This window comes from Rosa rugosa, chromosome 4 (genome assembly GCF_958449725.1).
Source record: "Rosa rugosa chromosome 4, drRosRugo1.1, whole genome shotgun sequence".
Classification (NCBI taxonomy): domain Eukaryota; kingdom Viridiplantae; phylum Streptophyta; class Magnoliopsida; order Rosales; family Rosaceae; genus Rosa; species Rosa rugosa.
This window is the reverse complement of record NC_084823.1, coordinates 22,872,227-22,888,554: the sequence shown is the minus strand read 5'-3', so window position 1 is coordinate 22,888,554 and position 16,328 is coordinate 22,872,227. Positions and strand designations below refer to the sequence as shown.

Sequence of the window (16,328 nt, the reverse complement as noted above, 5' to 3'; positions counted from 1 at the left end):
AAACTCAATATATGAGCTTTGACCTAGACCCAAAAACCACCCAAAAGGTTGGCCAACCAAACTGATTTAGGCACCTAAATAGATTGAGGCACCCAATGTCGACTATAATGAATGATTTGCATCATCGGCAACATCATCATTTTGCATCAAGCCATAACCCGCGGGTTTGCAAATGCTCATTATGGCTGAGAAAAACCTAAACCAACACTAACGCAACCGTGCGACAAAGCCTAGATAGCAACACAGACGACATCGCACCACTATATCTTTCACCATGAACCTTACAGCAACATAGAGGCGCCCACGCTGAGGCTGTGGCCATTAACTAAGCAGTCACCCATACTTTTTGCAGCCATAGTCACACCGACCAGCCAAAAACACTGGACTTAAGTAGATACTCTAATGGTGTTTCACACTGCCCAGTCATAAGGATGTCAGAAAACTAAACAATCTAATCCTACTCTTCTATGCAAAATTCAACTTTTCCGAAACAATTATGGATCTGTAAAACAAAGTAATATTGAATAAAAATAAACAAAGTAATTTCATCTAGAATCATAAATAGACCAAAATTGACACTTTTTGTATAATAATGTCTTACTTCTAATAATAAATTCATTCCAAAAGAAGTTTGTATCATACTCGAGAATGTCAACTATTTATAAATTTTTTGTAGTCATCCATGTTAGTTTAACATTTATAAGTTTCTTACATATGCACGACTTAAAAGTTCTTTATTCAGTTACAAATTTTTGACTGAATTGATAATTATGTTTTAAAGTTGGGGTTTGGAATCCCGTTAACATGAGTGGCTTAATCTTGGCATTCATATTATTTTCTAAAAAAGAGAACACTAGGAGGAGATGAAGATGACCAGATGAGGACATAATTAAGCTAAAATAGAACGGATTGGTGCCATATCACATGATTTAGCCTTGGTTCCTCCACAAATCTCATAAAATGTGCAACAAGAGCTTTGATTACAGGATTTGGCAAAGCATACTGTTTCTCCAAAAGAAGCTTTATAAAATAACTACAACAATGTACAAACCGAAGTGTCAAGTAACATCACGAGAGGTGGATATTCTTACTTTTATGGTAACCCAACTCTTAATAAAATTCATTATATTGGACATATGTCATCGAGTAGAAATCAACATCTACATTGTCTATAGAGAAACTAAGGAAGTTTAGTGAATGAGATCCTTCATACTTTCTTTTGCATCAAGAAACCACAGCTTTCCACCATATGCAAAAGCATAAATTTTGTGGTTCTCATGTCCTAAACAAATTAATAGATATCCAAAATCAACATCCTATATGCACAAGTATACCTATCATGATGATACTAAATCTACTTAAGTTTTTCAACCTAATATGTTGACAATACTAAAATTCATAGAGTTGAATACCTTCTTGTGCTGTAATATTCCATCTCTGCTAGCATCATTATTGCAGCACTGGAAGAAATTATTGTTATATGCAACCTTGTAGCAACCACCAACCTCTCAAAATTCGATCAAGACATCAAGCCAAATCAATTAAGCAACACAAACAACGATAGACAAGGTTAACAAATTGTTTACAATACTCTCCGAAGAAGAGTCTCTCCTCTATTATACTAACTAATAACAGACCATTATTTGGGTTCAAAAATAGAGTTTGTTGTTAGAAAAAGTGGTAAGAACACTTTAAAAAATCAAGTTGCTAAAAACTTATAACAGAGTATAAAAGGAACTGTAGAATGTCTAGTCAAATTGTTTAAAATACTATATGTAAAGTCTTCAGAAAATTTTGAAAGTGTTCAAGTAAAACTCTAGTTTGTGTTTGGCCCAAACTCTAAGTTACTTGACCTAGTGGTAATAGGGTTTAATTAGAAGAATCTAGAGATTATCTTTCCTTGTATGATTCAAACTCTATGCATTGTAATCCTCTATATATAGAGGCCCCTATTATCAATGAGAACACACAGCAATTTCCTCTCAATTTCAGTTTCTCTACAACACGTTATCAGCACGAAGCCCTAACCCTGAAACCCTAAGAGCCAACGGATTCCATGCGGAAATGCATACTGAGAACGGAAAAGAGTTCATTTGCATTACCTCTAATGATTGCGCACGAAAGCGCATCTTAGAAAAGCTTATGTGTCAGTGGACTTTATGTCACTACCATTCGACCAATTGAATCCAATAATGTGATAAGAGAAGATCTCTTGGATTTCGACACATATTGGCTTTGGCATGACCGACTAGGACATCCTGGTCGTGATATGATGCTCCGTATACTAAAGACTTCACACGGACATCCATTCTTCAGAGTGAGAAGAAGCAAGAATCGAAAATTAATTCTTGGACTTAGTAAGACCGCAACAATTGCAGCCTCTGGCGCTACAGCTGTCTTGGGGCGCCATAGGGCCGCCCAAGTCCCATGTGATGACGCCAACCATGAGCATGACGCCATGGTTGTTCCTCCCAATGGCCATGACGCCATAAACCACAATTCCCATGGCTCCACCGCCATAATGGGAGATGTAGTCGCACATTTTGCTTCTAATAGCGCCACAGACGCGCAGGCCCAACCAAAATCCTCATTGGTTGCTTCTAAGGCCCCTCGCTCATTTTGCAAAGCCTGTTCATTCGGGAAATTAGGACCAAGACCGTCCTACGCAAAGGATCCCAAAATACTCATTCCGTTCTTACAGAGAATCCAAGGGGATATCTGTGGACCAATTCAACCATCATGCGGATCGTTTAAAGATTTTATGGTATTGGTTGATGCGTTGACACGCTGGTCACATGTCGCGATGTTGTCCACTCGAAATGCTGCTTATGCTAAACTCATTGCCCAGATTATACGTCTACGGGCTCACTACCCTGACCATCCAATTAAGTCGATTCGACTTGATAATGCTGGGGAGTTTACATCGAAAACGTTCGATGACTATTGCATGTCACTGGGGATTGATGTAGAGCATCCAGTTCCCCATGTTCATACCCAAAATGGTCTCGCAGAAGCCGTTATCAAACGACTACATATGATAGCTCAGACATTGGTTATGCGTACCAATCTCCCTGTTTCTGCTTGGGGATATGCAATATTACATGCAGCGACGCTAATTCATCTAAGACCCACTGCAACCCAATCTTACTCTGCGTTACAGCTAGTGACTGGGTACGAGCCTGATATCTCGCACTTACGCATTTTTGGGTGTGTCATTTATGTGCCTATTACGCCGCCACAACGTACTAAGATGGGTCCACAACGACGAATGGGCATTTATGTTGGATATGAATCTCCAACTATCGTCTGCTACCTTGAACCCTTGACAGGCGATCTCTTTACCGCTAGATTTGCGGATTGTCACTTTGATGAGACAGTCTTCCCATCGTTAGGGGGAGATAAGAACACAAATGTTCAACAGGAACGACATGAATTGTCGTGGTCTGTCCCCACTATGTCTCATCTCGATCCCCTACCGCACAGTCCGAACTTGAAGTGCGACGAATAATTGAGCTCCAGAACGTAGCAGACACTCTGCCTGATGCGTTTTCTGATGTTGCCAAAGTGACGAGATCACACATACCTGCTGCAAACGTGCCTGCAAGGATCGATGTCCCGAATACTGGACATCGATCCCCTACCGCACAGTCCGAACTTGAAGTGCGACGAATAATTGAGCTCCAGAACGTAGCAGACACTCTGCCTGATGCGTTTTCTGATGTTGCCAAAGTGACGAGATCACACATACCTGCTGCAAACGTGTCTGCAAGGATCGATGTCCCGAATACTGGACATCACGCCACTCCTGTGACACCAGGAGATGGCGCCATTGCCCAGCATGGCAATGATGTGGCATCTATGGCCGCAGGTCCCACAAGGAAGCGCGGTAGACCGATTGGTTCGAAGGATTCTTGCCCTAGAAAGAAAGCGAATGAGGCACAAAAAAATCCTTTGATCATCGATACTCAAAATCCGTCCCATGAGAATGTTCCGGATTATGGTTATGTCCAAGAGACATCATTGGGGGATGCCTCAATGTCAGAACCTATCCCTGAGAACGTAGAGATCTCTGTAAATTACACTAGTGTACATGAGACGTGGGAAAGAAACTCCATCATCATTGATGATGTATTCGCGTATTCAGTGGCGCGTGAGATTATTGAGACCGATGACATCGAACCACGCTCCGTTGATGAATGCCAACGTATAGCTGATTGGCCAAAGTGGAAAGATGCGATCCAGGCAGAACTTGATTCTCTAGCGAAAAGAAAGGTATTTGGCAAAGTTGTACCAATACCGCCTAACACCAAACCAGTTGGTCACAAATGAGTATTCGTTAGAAAGCGTAATGAGAGAAACGAGATTGTAAGGTACAAAGCTCGCCTTGTGGCGCAAGGCTTCTCACAACGCCCTAGAATCGACTACGAGGAGACCTATTCTCCCGTAATGGACATCATAACGTTCCGCTACCTTGTCAGTTTGGTAGTTTCCGAAAAACTGAACATGCAGCTTATGAATGTGGTTACTGCGTATCTATATGGGGATCTAGATACAGAAATATACATGAAGGTCCCAGATGGACTTCAGTTACCCAAATCAAGTGGCTCTAAACCACGGAGCGCGTTTGCGATTAGATTGAAACGCTCACTATATGGATTGAAACAACCCAGACGGATGTGGTATAACCGTCTAAGTGACTACTTGATTGGCAAGAGATATGTCAATAATGAACTATGCCCATGTGTGTTCATAAAGAGGACAAGTTCCGGATTTGCAATAATAGCAGTTTATGTCGATGACATGAATATAATTGGCACCCTTAAAGAGTTAAGGGAAACCGCTGAACACTTGGAATCCGAATTTGAGATGAAAGATCTTGGGAAAACACGGTTTTGCCTCGGTTTGGAACTTGAGCACCGTAGAGATGGTATCCTGATTCATCAATCAGCTTATACCCAAAAGATGCTTAGGCGCTTCAACATTGACAAGATTAAGCCTTCAAGCACCCCAATGGTCGTCCGTAGTCTTGATCCAAATAAGGATCAATTTCGTCCAAAAGATGACGATGAAGAAGTGCTAGAGGCAGAAGTGCCCTACCTAAGTGCAATAGGCGCATTATTGTACTTAGCACAATGCACAAGACCGGACATCTCATTCGCTGTGAACTTGCTAGCTAGATATAGCTCTGCACCTACACGACGCCATTGGACTGGTGTTAAAGATATCTTTCGATACCTAAGTAGTACGATCGATATGGGCTTGTTCTATTCCTACAGAGAGAAGATGGATTTTGACCCATCAAGTGTCAGGGACGCCACACATGGTGGACTGCGTTCCCTCTCCCCATCCCAAAACGATATAAGTGTTTTAGAAGGTTTTGCTGATGCTGGGTACCTTTCTGACCCACACAAAGGTCGCTCCCAAACTGGTTATGTTTTCACCATGGGAAAGACCGCGATATCTTGGAGGTCTACAAAGCAGACCTTAGTCGCTACCTCTTCGAATCATGCAGAGATTATCGCTCTTCACGAAGCAGTTCGAAGCAATTGTGGTTTGAAGTCTACCACATATGAGCCAACAAGCATTTATGAGGATAATGCTGCTTGCATTGAACAAATGAAGCAAGGCTGCATCAAAGGCGACAACACCAAGCATATATCGCCCAAATTCTTCTACAATCAGCAACAACAGAAGCTCCTCATGATCAAAGTGAACCAGGTTCGATCTGAGGACAATGTGGCAGACTTGTTTACTAAGTCATTGCCCAAATCCACGTTCGAGAAACATGTGGCAAGGATTGGCTTGCGGAAATTATCTGAACTCCCATGATCGTAGTCATCAGGGGAGGTGCAGACATCAGGGGGAGATGTCTACATGTTCGTCTCGAAGCGTGAATGGTGTGTTGTGCTCTTTTTCCCCTTCGACCGAGGTTATTTTTGTCCCACTGAGTTTTTGTTACTCGGCAAAGTTTTTAGCGAGGCAACGAGAGAAGCACCGCGTTTGGGCAACACAATGGGGAGTGTAGTGTTCAAGTAAAACCCTAGTTTGTGTTTGGCCCAAACTCTAGGTTACTTGACCTAGTGGTAATAGGGTTTAATTAGAAGATTCTAGAGATTATCTTTCCTTGTATGATTCAGACTCTATGCATTGTAATCCTCTATATATAGAAGCTCTTATTATCAATGAGAACACACAACAATTTCTTCTCAATTTCAGTTTCTCTACAACAGAAAGAATGATGGTTTAATAACTAATTAAATGAGATTAAAATGGTTAATGCATTTCAAGTTTAAGTCATTGAAAGAATAGAGGACTTGAAGGTTAAAATATAACAAAGTGCTAGAAATACTAGTTTTTGTACACAAATTTCAAAAATCCATATCTAATTCTAGAAAAATGCTTTTGGGGTGATTTTAATTCTGAACTGTTTATTTTTGTGTCTACTAACTTTGTCTAGAGGGAACTGATTCGAAATTCTCAGTGGTTTAGTACTAGTGTTGAAAGAAAGGCACTTGGATCAGAATATACTGAAAACTGAAAACTGAAAAACTGTAGCACTACTAGAATTATATCACCAAACATCAATCCAGAACTGATTTAAAACTAAAAATCGACCGATGTCTTAGTAAGTGTAGAGAAAGATCAGGAAAGACCAGACATTGGTCAGACACCAATGTTCCAAATAACAAACAGCATCACAAAATTGATGTAAAATTGTTATAATTACGATAATGTTTGTATGTTAACAATATTCAATTCTTCATATTTTGGAATTTTATGCTTGATAAAGTATATGTTGAAGAGTATCTAAGTGGACATTTGCATGGATTATTATTTCAGAAATAATGTCTGATACTCTTTTACACATCAGTTTTCATAAACTATTGTTTGTTCTTCGTCATCTTTTCGTGTATTTTGCCACCTTATTTTTCTAGGAATGATGTCTTTGTATTTTAGGGTTCATCAGTAGAATTGTAAAAAACAAAAAAAACTACATAAAAAAAAACCTCTTTGCCCGCAACATTGCACCGATACGTTACCTAGTGTAACTGAATTGAGAGAAAACCCAACAAATCGGTACAAGAGTGAGGGTTATTGTCCAAGACTCAAAAAGGGATAAATGGTGCAACAACTCATGTATAGAAATAATCAACAACTAATTTACATATTGTTTGACAATAACGCACAATAGTTGTACGAATTTTGGTTTGGCAAGGTAAAGTACACTGTAATAGACAAGAGAAACAAATTCCAGTGTTATGCAGCACTTGGGTGTCCTGGGTATTATCCCTCTGAAAACAGAAACTGGACTATTCAAAGTAAAATTATTGTGAGACGAGTGTTTGGTCTCAGTAAGTTTTATATTAGGACTGCAACTTACATCAACTTAACCTCACAAGCCTTCGAACCTCTTGGAAACATGAGCAAATCCCTTTACATCTCCACAATTAGTCATCGACATAGAGATGATCATGTTCTTCAGTACTTGACTCGTCTTCAACAACTACTTAATGACTTCCATCTCTTCCGGAGGTCCTGTAAAACTCATTATGGAGATATCTTCAGCTTTGACATCAAACAAGGAGGCACAGCTTGTGGAGATTTCAGAGGATTGTTCAAGCATCATTTCGCATTACAGCCACAACTGTCAACCTGATGGTCATTTAAACAATGAACATAGATTTCTTAATGTGTATATAATCTAGTAGCGTGTATAACTGGAAATTCATATTACCTCACGATCTAGGGCAAACCATTCCAGATTCGGTGATATCTAGAGAATCTCTAGTAACAGTGATTCCAATCGATAACAACCTTGGGAAACCAGCTTCAATTCTTTCAATTTATTAAAAGAAGGCAAACAAGAAGACTACATTGAATGATCAAACAAAAACTAGTGCTCAAATTCAACATTCACATTATTAAAAATTATAAATGTGACAAACAAAGAATGATTAAGAGAACTAACAAGTTAAGGATTAAGTCAAGTAATACTAACTTCCAAATAATGAGCTAAAAGAGACAGATACTTCATATATGAAATTGATTTGAGAAGACTTGATGCACGGTTAGAAAATTTAGGGTGCTCACTTGCAGTATGATCATAAAGACTGATATTGGCTTTGACTACACAGTGTTCAAATTTGAGTTTAAAACGTGAAAGGATATCTACACTAGGGTTTCCAGCTTTAAGGCAATGATATAGAAATCATTTTCCTGATCTCTTTTTGTCATCTTCACCGCCATCTTCTTCACCACCCTCATCCTTACCACTTTCATCCACACTTTCTTTGTCACTTCAACTTTAGATATAGTGCACAATCTTATTGCTAATGTCTTCAGCCATAGCGCATTCATTAATAATCCTCGTACCTCATGTCCTGTGGTTCCATCTATAACCAATTCTTCGAGTGCAGGAAAATCAATAAAAGATTCATTATTATGACCTTGTCCGGATGAAAAATGTGGACATAGAGTCAGAGAAGTCCTGATGCACGGTTAACAAATTTAGGATGCTCACTTGCAGTATGATCATAGAGACCGACATTGGCTTTGACTACACAGTGTTCATATTTGAGTTTAAAACGTGAAAGAATATCTACACTAGGGTTTCTAACTTTGAGGCAATGATCCTGATCTCTTTTTTCATCTTCACCGCCATCTTCTTCACCACCCTCATCTTCACCACCTTTATCCACACTTTCATTGTCACATTCAACTTCAGGTATAGTGCACAATCTTATTGTTAATGTCTTTAGCCATAGTGCATTCATCAATAATTCTCGTACATTAGGCCAAAAAAGCTAACAGACAACGGGAAAAAAATGTTGTGTGATTTGGATGATCTCCGTTGTGTATTGGAGCGTTGTGTGATGAAAACTAGCACAACAGTGAAAACCCGTTGTATGAAACACAAACAGTCCACAGTTATTTTGTTATCAGTGTTGTGCCTTCCCTCGGCAGATGCCAGGCACAGCTGCCGTGCAGTCATGCTGCACATGACATTGACATCATTCACACAACAAAAGTCGTTTTTGGGCTGTTGTATGAAAGACTCATTAGACAACATCATTTTATTTTCTCTGTTGTATGAGTTATCCTCACACTTCACTTTTCAAAATTTGATTATTATGTTTTAATTTTAGATAAAATATTCTAGTTAATACAGTTGTGTGATTGTAAATAAGAAGACATATTTTTGTTAGAACCGTTTCCTCCGCCTACATTGGTCCCACTGTAGTGCCACAGAAAAACTCGTCTATACCAAAGTCGTTTTGGGTTGCCGAAACAACTCTGCCACCACCTCTCCATAGATCACTGCCGACCTAGCCTCTCTACAGGTAGAAACCCTAGCTGTCATCCACGACTAGATTGCAGCATTTTTACCATTAACCGGTCCCACACAATTTCCCGCTCTCAACACTAGCGCTGAATTACTAAATGCTGCACTACCGCAGCTTGCTTCATCAGAAATTAACCACAACCATCAGAGCCATGGTTGAATCATCCTCAAGCCCTGCATCGTCCTTTGACTTTCTCACAGTGCAACTCGACCTCCATCGTCATCGTAAAGGCAAAGCAGAAAGACCATGTGGTCCACGTACAACCGCCGTCGAACGTCCACCATGACCCGAAACCGCTGCTCAGCCTCCCCTCTCGGTAAAGCAAACTGGTCCACTCATAGATAGCGACCCATCGAGGCTCCCAACATCATCAAGGATCCCTCCGTCCTCAATCGCGCGAGCAACCTCCTTACCACCACCTAGGTTTCCATGAACTGCAGCAGTATCATCGCCATCTCCCCAAATCCATCAACTCTCCCAACAACAATATTCGACCATTGTAATACCTAGGTCTATCATGAAGAATACGGTTGCACTCCTTCCTCAGTTTGAACTTGAACAAAAAATGTCCATCTTCATGGACGATGATTAATCATTCAACCCCCAAACCGCCACTAGCGTTCAAGGATGCCCCTTATCATCTCCAGCCTTTCAGGTCAAAACCCTTCCCACCAAGTAAAATGAGGATGCAGTAATGGCCGCCGAACCCATCTCTTCCAGATCCACGATGGCCTCATTTGTTAGAGCCAGCGATGTAGACAATCTTGCAGCCATCGATGGTAGATAGAAAATTTCGAAAGAGGACTAGAGAAACCTTAGTTTTTCCCAACCCTAGCTGATGTGCAAACTTGTGGCTAGGTCTTACAAGCTCAAGCGTGTCAAATTACCTGATTTTGAACTTCCAATCTTTAGAATTTCTTGTTGGCTGATAAAAATTTGTGACAACAAGTTCTTAGTTACAGTAATCTATATATACTTCTATTATGGACCATGTAACAAAATAAAATCTATTGTAAAGTAATAGAAATTTAGAGAATCTTCATGCTATTGACAATTAATGAAGTAAGTTGTTCACATAATTAGACATACTTGATTCATTGTTGGTTCAAAATAACTCGCATTTAGGTTAGCAATTCATAGAAAAATCAATCTATGCATATAGTGCTTAAGGAATTGATTTCCTTACTTTCCCAACTTTTCCAAACCGCGGAAAAGAAAGTTAGTGGGAAGTTTATTTTCCTTTGCCATAGGATTTCTTAAAGAATTGATTTCCTTTCCGTGAATCAAACGAGACGTTATTATATCAATACAATTATTTTTTTATTTTTTTCATATCTAACTTTGGTTATGAACTTATAACTAACCTGTGCAAGAACCGATGATTTAATTAAATTCTAAATTGTTGTTGGTCCTACAAAAGTCTTTCATCATTTTGAAACCGAACTCTTTATCTACAAAACAAATCTAGCAAGTAACAAACCAAAAAATATATAAGATTATCATTTTTTTTTAGAAGAAAAGACTATTACAAAACCAAAAATAAAAGCCTCTTGGGCATCTAAAAGCAAACAAATCGAAATTATACGCCGGTAGAGTCGTTAATGGTAATCCATTATCCCAAACTCTACCAGCTTGCAATGGGTGACCGACTTCCACAATCGCATCCGTAGTAAAATTCAATCTCAAGATACCGGTTTTTTAAAAATTATTATTAATAACACTCGAACATCAATCTTCATTTTTTTGTAAATTGTTATTAACACACCCAAATAAAGTAGTATTATAGTAATTTTTTTTCATTTTTTTTTGTTTCTTTTCGGGGAGACCATAGAAAGTAACCCAATCAAAACCCTGCCTAAACCGCTCTACCGCTATTCTCTCTCTCTTTCTCATTCTTTCCGACTCCTTTTATCTTTGGCCAAACAACATAGAACCATGAAATTCGCAGTGAAGACATGGAGCAGTGGAAGAGCACGAGTAGGGGTACTCCAGCTGGGCAGCTGCCCGAACCCAATAGAGACCCCTGCTCTTCTCCTCTCCACCCGAAAGGGCCTGCCCCTTTTCATACCCCCTGACCTTCTCCCTTCTCTTCCTTTCCCCTGACTCCCATCTCCTCCATCTTAGCTCCCTTTACTTGTAAGTACTTCTACTCTCCACCCTTTTCTAAAATTGCATTCTAAATGTTTCTGAATTGGGTTCTGACAACAAACTTAACATTTCTACCATTCTGGCAACTTAGAAGGCATCTCACCTCAGACAACAATACGCCAATAATTGAATCAGACAACACGCATCAGACAACTGCGCACATTTTTTCTGTCGTCTGAAAAATTCAGACGACAGCAAGAATTATTCTATTATGTATGATTCAATCATACAACAGTTATTGTAAAATAGGTGTGATGTTGTCCGCATTTCTTAAAGGGACAACAGATTTTCAGGTTGGTGTTGTCTAAATAGCTAGTTTCAGACAACATAATAAATGTTGATGTTGTTTCATTGTTATTCAGACAATGGTTGAAATTTGATGTCGTCTGAATAAATTTACTCAGAAAACTCTTATTACATTGCTATTGTGCAATTACTATTAATACAATGGTTGAAAAATATGTCGTCTGATTGTTTGATTCACACAACAGTTTTTAGTTGTTCATTGTGCCACTCTCTTTCAAACAATGTACTTAAATTGATGTTGTATGAGTTGTAGAGTTCAAAATGTTGGCACGCCCAAGTTAAATTTAACACTTAGCCAAATTTTAAATTTTCACCCTTTCCCTCCGTTCGACCAAATTTTACTTTGATGTTGACTAGTATTTAAAGGAACTAACCCTAGAAACCCAGCACACTCTCTCTCTTCCTTAGCCGCACGGCTAATTCTCTCCTCTCTCCTTCCACTTCTCCTTGCCATCGTTTGAGGAAACTATTTTCGGTCACCAATGCACTACACCGCCACCACCAATCGAACCAGCAACTCAATCCGATCAAAACCCATGGCCAGCATCGTCGTGCACCCACTCCTGCCTTTGCACGCAATCCTCCAATCCGCGACGCTGCTGCTCCCTAGCCTTCTTTAGTTTCTGGCCACCATCTCGCAATACCTCCGTCATCGCTTTGATTCAGTAAGCTTTGAACTCTTCTCTTTGTCAAGAAGCTTCAATTCTAAAGATTATGGATTTTGATTTGCGTTTTCTGAATTTGGAGGTCCTGTGGATCTTGAATGGATTAGTTTGAGTACTAAAGCAGAGGAGAGTGGTTATGAATTTGTGCTTTTCTTTCTGGGCATCTTGTGCTTGAAATTATTCAAGTATTTGAAGATTTTACTACTCTTCTAGCTTGCTAGGCCTGGTAAGCACGGGTGAGCTCACCTCTTTAATCCATTTTCTTCATCAATTTCAGTTTATTAATGTGTTTTAACGCAGTGCCGAAGGCGTTTGGTTTCATCTTTGGCCGGAGATTCGGCCATTGATCAAGGGAGGCTTTGCTCGTTGACTGAGGCATTGTATCAAACACAAGGTGAGCTCCTTGACTGGTTCTTACTTTTTAGCTCTGTAATTTGTTCTGTGGCGAAAGAATCATTCTTGATTTTCTATGGATGTTTGAAATTAGGTTTGAGCTCTTCTGGTTCCGTAGCTAGTTTCGCAACTTCATTTTGGTTTACTTCTAGTTAAGGGTAAGAACAAATAGAAAGGAGTGGGAAGGGTCCCTACATGTTGTTGGATTTTTCTCTACTATATAGAAACAAAATTTCAACAGCTGGTCCTCTTTAGTCTGTTGGCTTTGTGGAACATTTGAAGTTCATCCGTTATTTAAGCTAAGATGATTTCTGAAAAAATACCTCTGTTTTTGGAGGGTAAAGAAAATGAAAGTCATGCACTCTAAGAATCATTCGACCTATTATTGTGTAGTAACATGCTATTGATTCCTTTGTGTTATTTAGCTAGCCATTTGAGTATAATTCCAGTATAGAGACAAAAAGTTCTTCTAGCTAAAGTTTGCAAAACCTGTTCCTAAGACATCCTTTCTATCTAGTCTACTTTATGTTTACATATCAGTTACTTCAATGTTGACTTGAAAACATTTGATATCTTAATCTTTCCCTTGATGGATTAAAGCTTGCAGCTGCTATAGGCCTCCTAAAACTGTGAATGTCACCAACCACAAACCTCCAAGACAAAGGAAATTGCAGCTGTGCAGATGTATATAGAACCAGTTCCTGCTACAAATCCATCTCGAATCCTCCCTGCATTGCCTCAAGCTTCAATTAGTTGTGGTTAAACTGTACCATCAATGCATAATGGAGTTTTCTGGATGAATACTGTGTTGATGTTATTGGAATGAATACTGCTAATGGAATATTGTAGATCTTGTTGGAATTAATGGAAATCTTTTGGCATCAATATTGGATGTGTTTGTGGATGCATTGATTGATAAGTTTTTGTTAGATGCAATATCTAGAATGTATGTCTTATATATTATCCAATCTTAGACAATGCAATTTCACCAGAAAACCATTGTCTTACAATTGAGCACCAAAAAAATCAAATGAAAAAACTGTTGTCTGTACAACATAACAACAATATCTTTTAAACTGGTTCTATTGCCCAACATTGTAAAACACAATGACAAAGGTACATATTCTGTTGTGTGAAACAAATGAAAACAACAAAGAGTACAAAGAAACTATTGTCTCACTTCATTAACTAGTACATCATACTAGGAAAACTATGGTTGGAAATAAACTTCAATAACTGCAAAACCCAGAAAGCTGTTGTCTGATTAAACAACACACAAGAGTTTACTATGAGAAAAATAGTGTGAAACTTTAACAGACAATGTTACACTATAAGTTATGTTGTCTTAATGACCTCAGAAGTTCCTTTTCTTTAGATTCTGCTGACTTAATTCACTTTGGACAATAGCTATTTTAAGTTGTCTATTATCTTTTCTGGTGTTCAGACAACAGCTTTGTTAGTTCTTGCTCTTGTCCAAATTTTCTTCAGACGACAGAATCTCGCTGTTGTCTGATACCTCTATCAGACGACACTCACTCAGTCAACATCAAAGAGGGGTATCAGACGACAGTGAAAAACTGTCGTCTGATCATATTATTGGCGTAGTGCAATATCGAAAATAGGAGGATTGCATAAGATGCTAGGTTTGCCGGACCACGGATTCGTAGCCATTCCGAGAGATTCTATTCAATGTCTCCCAGAATGTAACAGCACCAATAAATTGGGAGCATCTTTCGAGACTCCCTATGGTCACAGTTTGGTAAGTGCCCTCATGAACATATTGGTTTCCATGTACTCTTAATTTGTTTTTGTGTTAATGTAGTGAATTTACAATTGGTTTTTATGTGTTTGTAGGTTAAGCCTGTAGAGTATGTTGAATTGATTTTTTCGTTAAAGCCTAATATATGGACCGCTTTGGCGGATGAAGTTCCTGCATGGGTGTCTGATAAGAGGAACAAGACCTCGGTTGATCGAACTGTAAGATGGCTCGACGAATGCATTAAGCTAAATCGGGTAAAAAATACACTATTGTGCTATTATCAAACACATACTTTAGAGAGGAGTAACATTAATTGCATATAATATGTATTATTTGCAAGATGTATCACTAGAAGACCTAGTATTGTAAAAGTTGTTACTTAGAAGCTAGAATATGTTGGACACTTTTGTTTGATGAATGTGAGTTGACAACTAATTTCACATGATGTTTGTATCCTCAGCAAGTTATCGAGGAGTACATCTTCATTCATTTGCATCAAGAAAGCTACCTAAATGAATAGTTGATCAAGAATGTTTACTTCTATTACGAGTTATGTTGCTGCCACCTTTACCTTTCCAATAATTGATGTTCATGTCTGGAATGGTTATTACAAGTTGTTACAGCGTATAATTGCCAAATAAACTCGATCATGATTACAATATTACCTAGATGCTTGTTATGAACAACTTATATGATGGTATCAAATAATCAATTTCCAAATAATACGTATTGGCCTGATAAACTAACCTTGTAAAAAAGTAGTAGTAGAATTTTTGTCACCATATACTGTGAATATCACTCTCCGACCCCAAAGAAAGTAGGTCTTGATATTGGTACACAGTTACCATGAATGCGCTTTTTGCCATTGAAATGTAGTCTCTGATATCAAGCTTAACTTTATATATATTGTGCTTTGCTTGATATGGATTTTGTAGATATTTCATTGTGTCCTCTAGTACCTTTGAAGACATTGTGGAGGTTGTTGGTTTTCAGTTTAATTTTTGCCTCAGAAAAATAGTCAGTTTAGTTGTGAATAACTTTGCCAGGGTAGTTCTCCTTTAATTTTGATTGTTAGTTTCTTTAGAGTTTTAATGTGACTAATGTCTTGATGCTGTAATGGTTCAACTTTATTAGTAGGGTTTGAAGTGAAATTAAACTGAGTTTACTCTTTTTTGTTTAAATTAAATGATGGACATATACTAATCATTCAAAATATAGGCAGGTGGATCTGTTTTTGGATCTATTGTTGGAGGATCTTCTGTTCAAGAACGTGAGCGATGTGCGCTCTTGTGGCTAGCCGAAGTGTATCAGGTTAACTGCAGTTTTCTATTATTTTCTTCTAAAAAAAGATGTGTGCATATGCTCCATTTGTACTTTTGTGGGGGCCACAGCGGGGTTTGGGGAGGGAAGGCATTGAGGGTGGTGAGGTGGCGGAGGAGGTGGAGGGTTTTTGGGTTTTGGTTTTGGTGGAGATAGAGGTGGAGGGAACTTTTGGCGGCCAATGACTTGAGCATTTTCTGCGTCGTTGTTCGCAATTTACTAAAATTGTTGCGTTGGTGTTTTATTTCTCCTCTTCATTTAACAATACTTTCGCTCTCGAAGTGGAGTGCCGCTTTTGCCCTCACTTCAAATTTACTAGAAGATACTAAACGTGAGTGGCACTGTAGGGCTGTTCACTGGGAATTTGAAAAGACTATTTTGCCCTTCGTTTAT

General features: G+C 38.8%; 1 protein-coding gene across 1 annotated transcript; it reads left to right on the top strand.

The window, feature by feature from the left end:
* Nucleotides 1–14,469: 14,469 nt before the first annotated feature.
* On the top strand, nucleotides 14,470–16,120 carry LOC133744525 (uncharacterized). The gene is made up of 4 exons (XM_062172622.1): nucleotides 14,470–14,615; nucleotides 14,711–14,869; nucleotides 15,834–15,926; nucleotides 16,007–16,120. The coding sequence occupies exons 1-4, from the start codon at nucleotides 14,493–14,495 to the stop codon at nucleotides 16,118–16,120; spliced, it is 489 nt and encodes a 162-aa protein (XP_062028606.1). The 5' UTR covers nucleotides 14,470–14,492.
* Nucleotides 16,121–16,328: the final 208 nt, after the last annotated feature.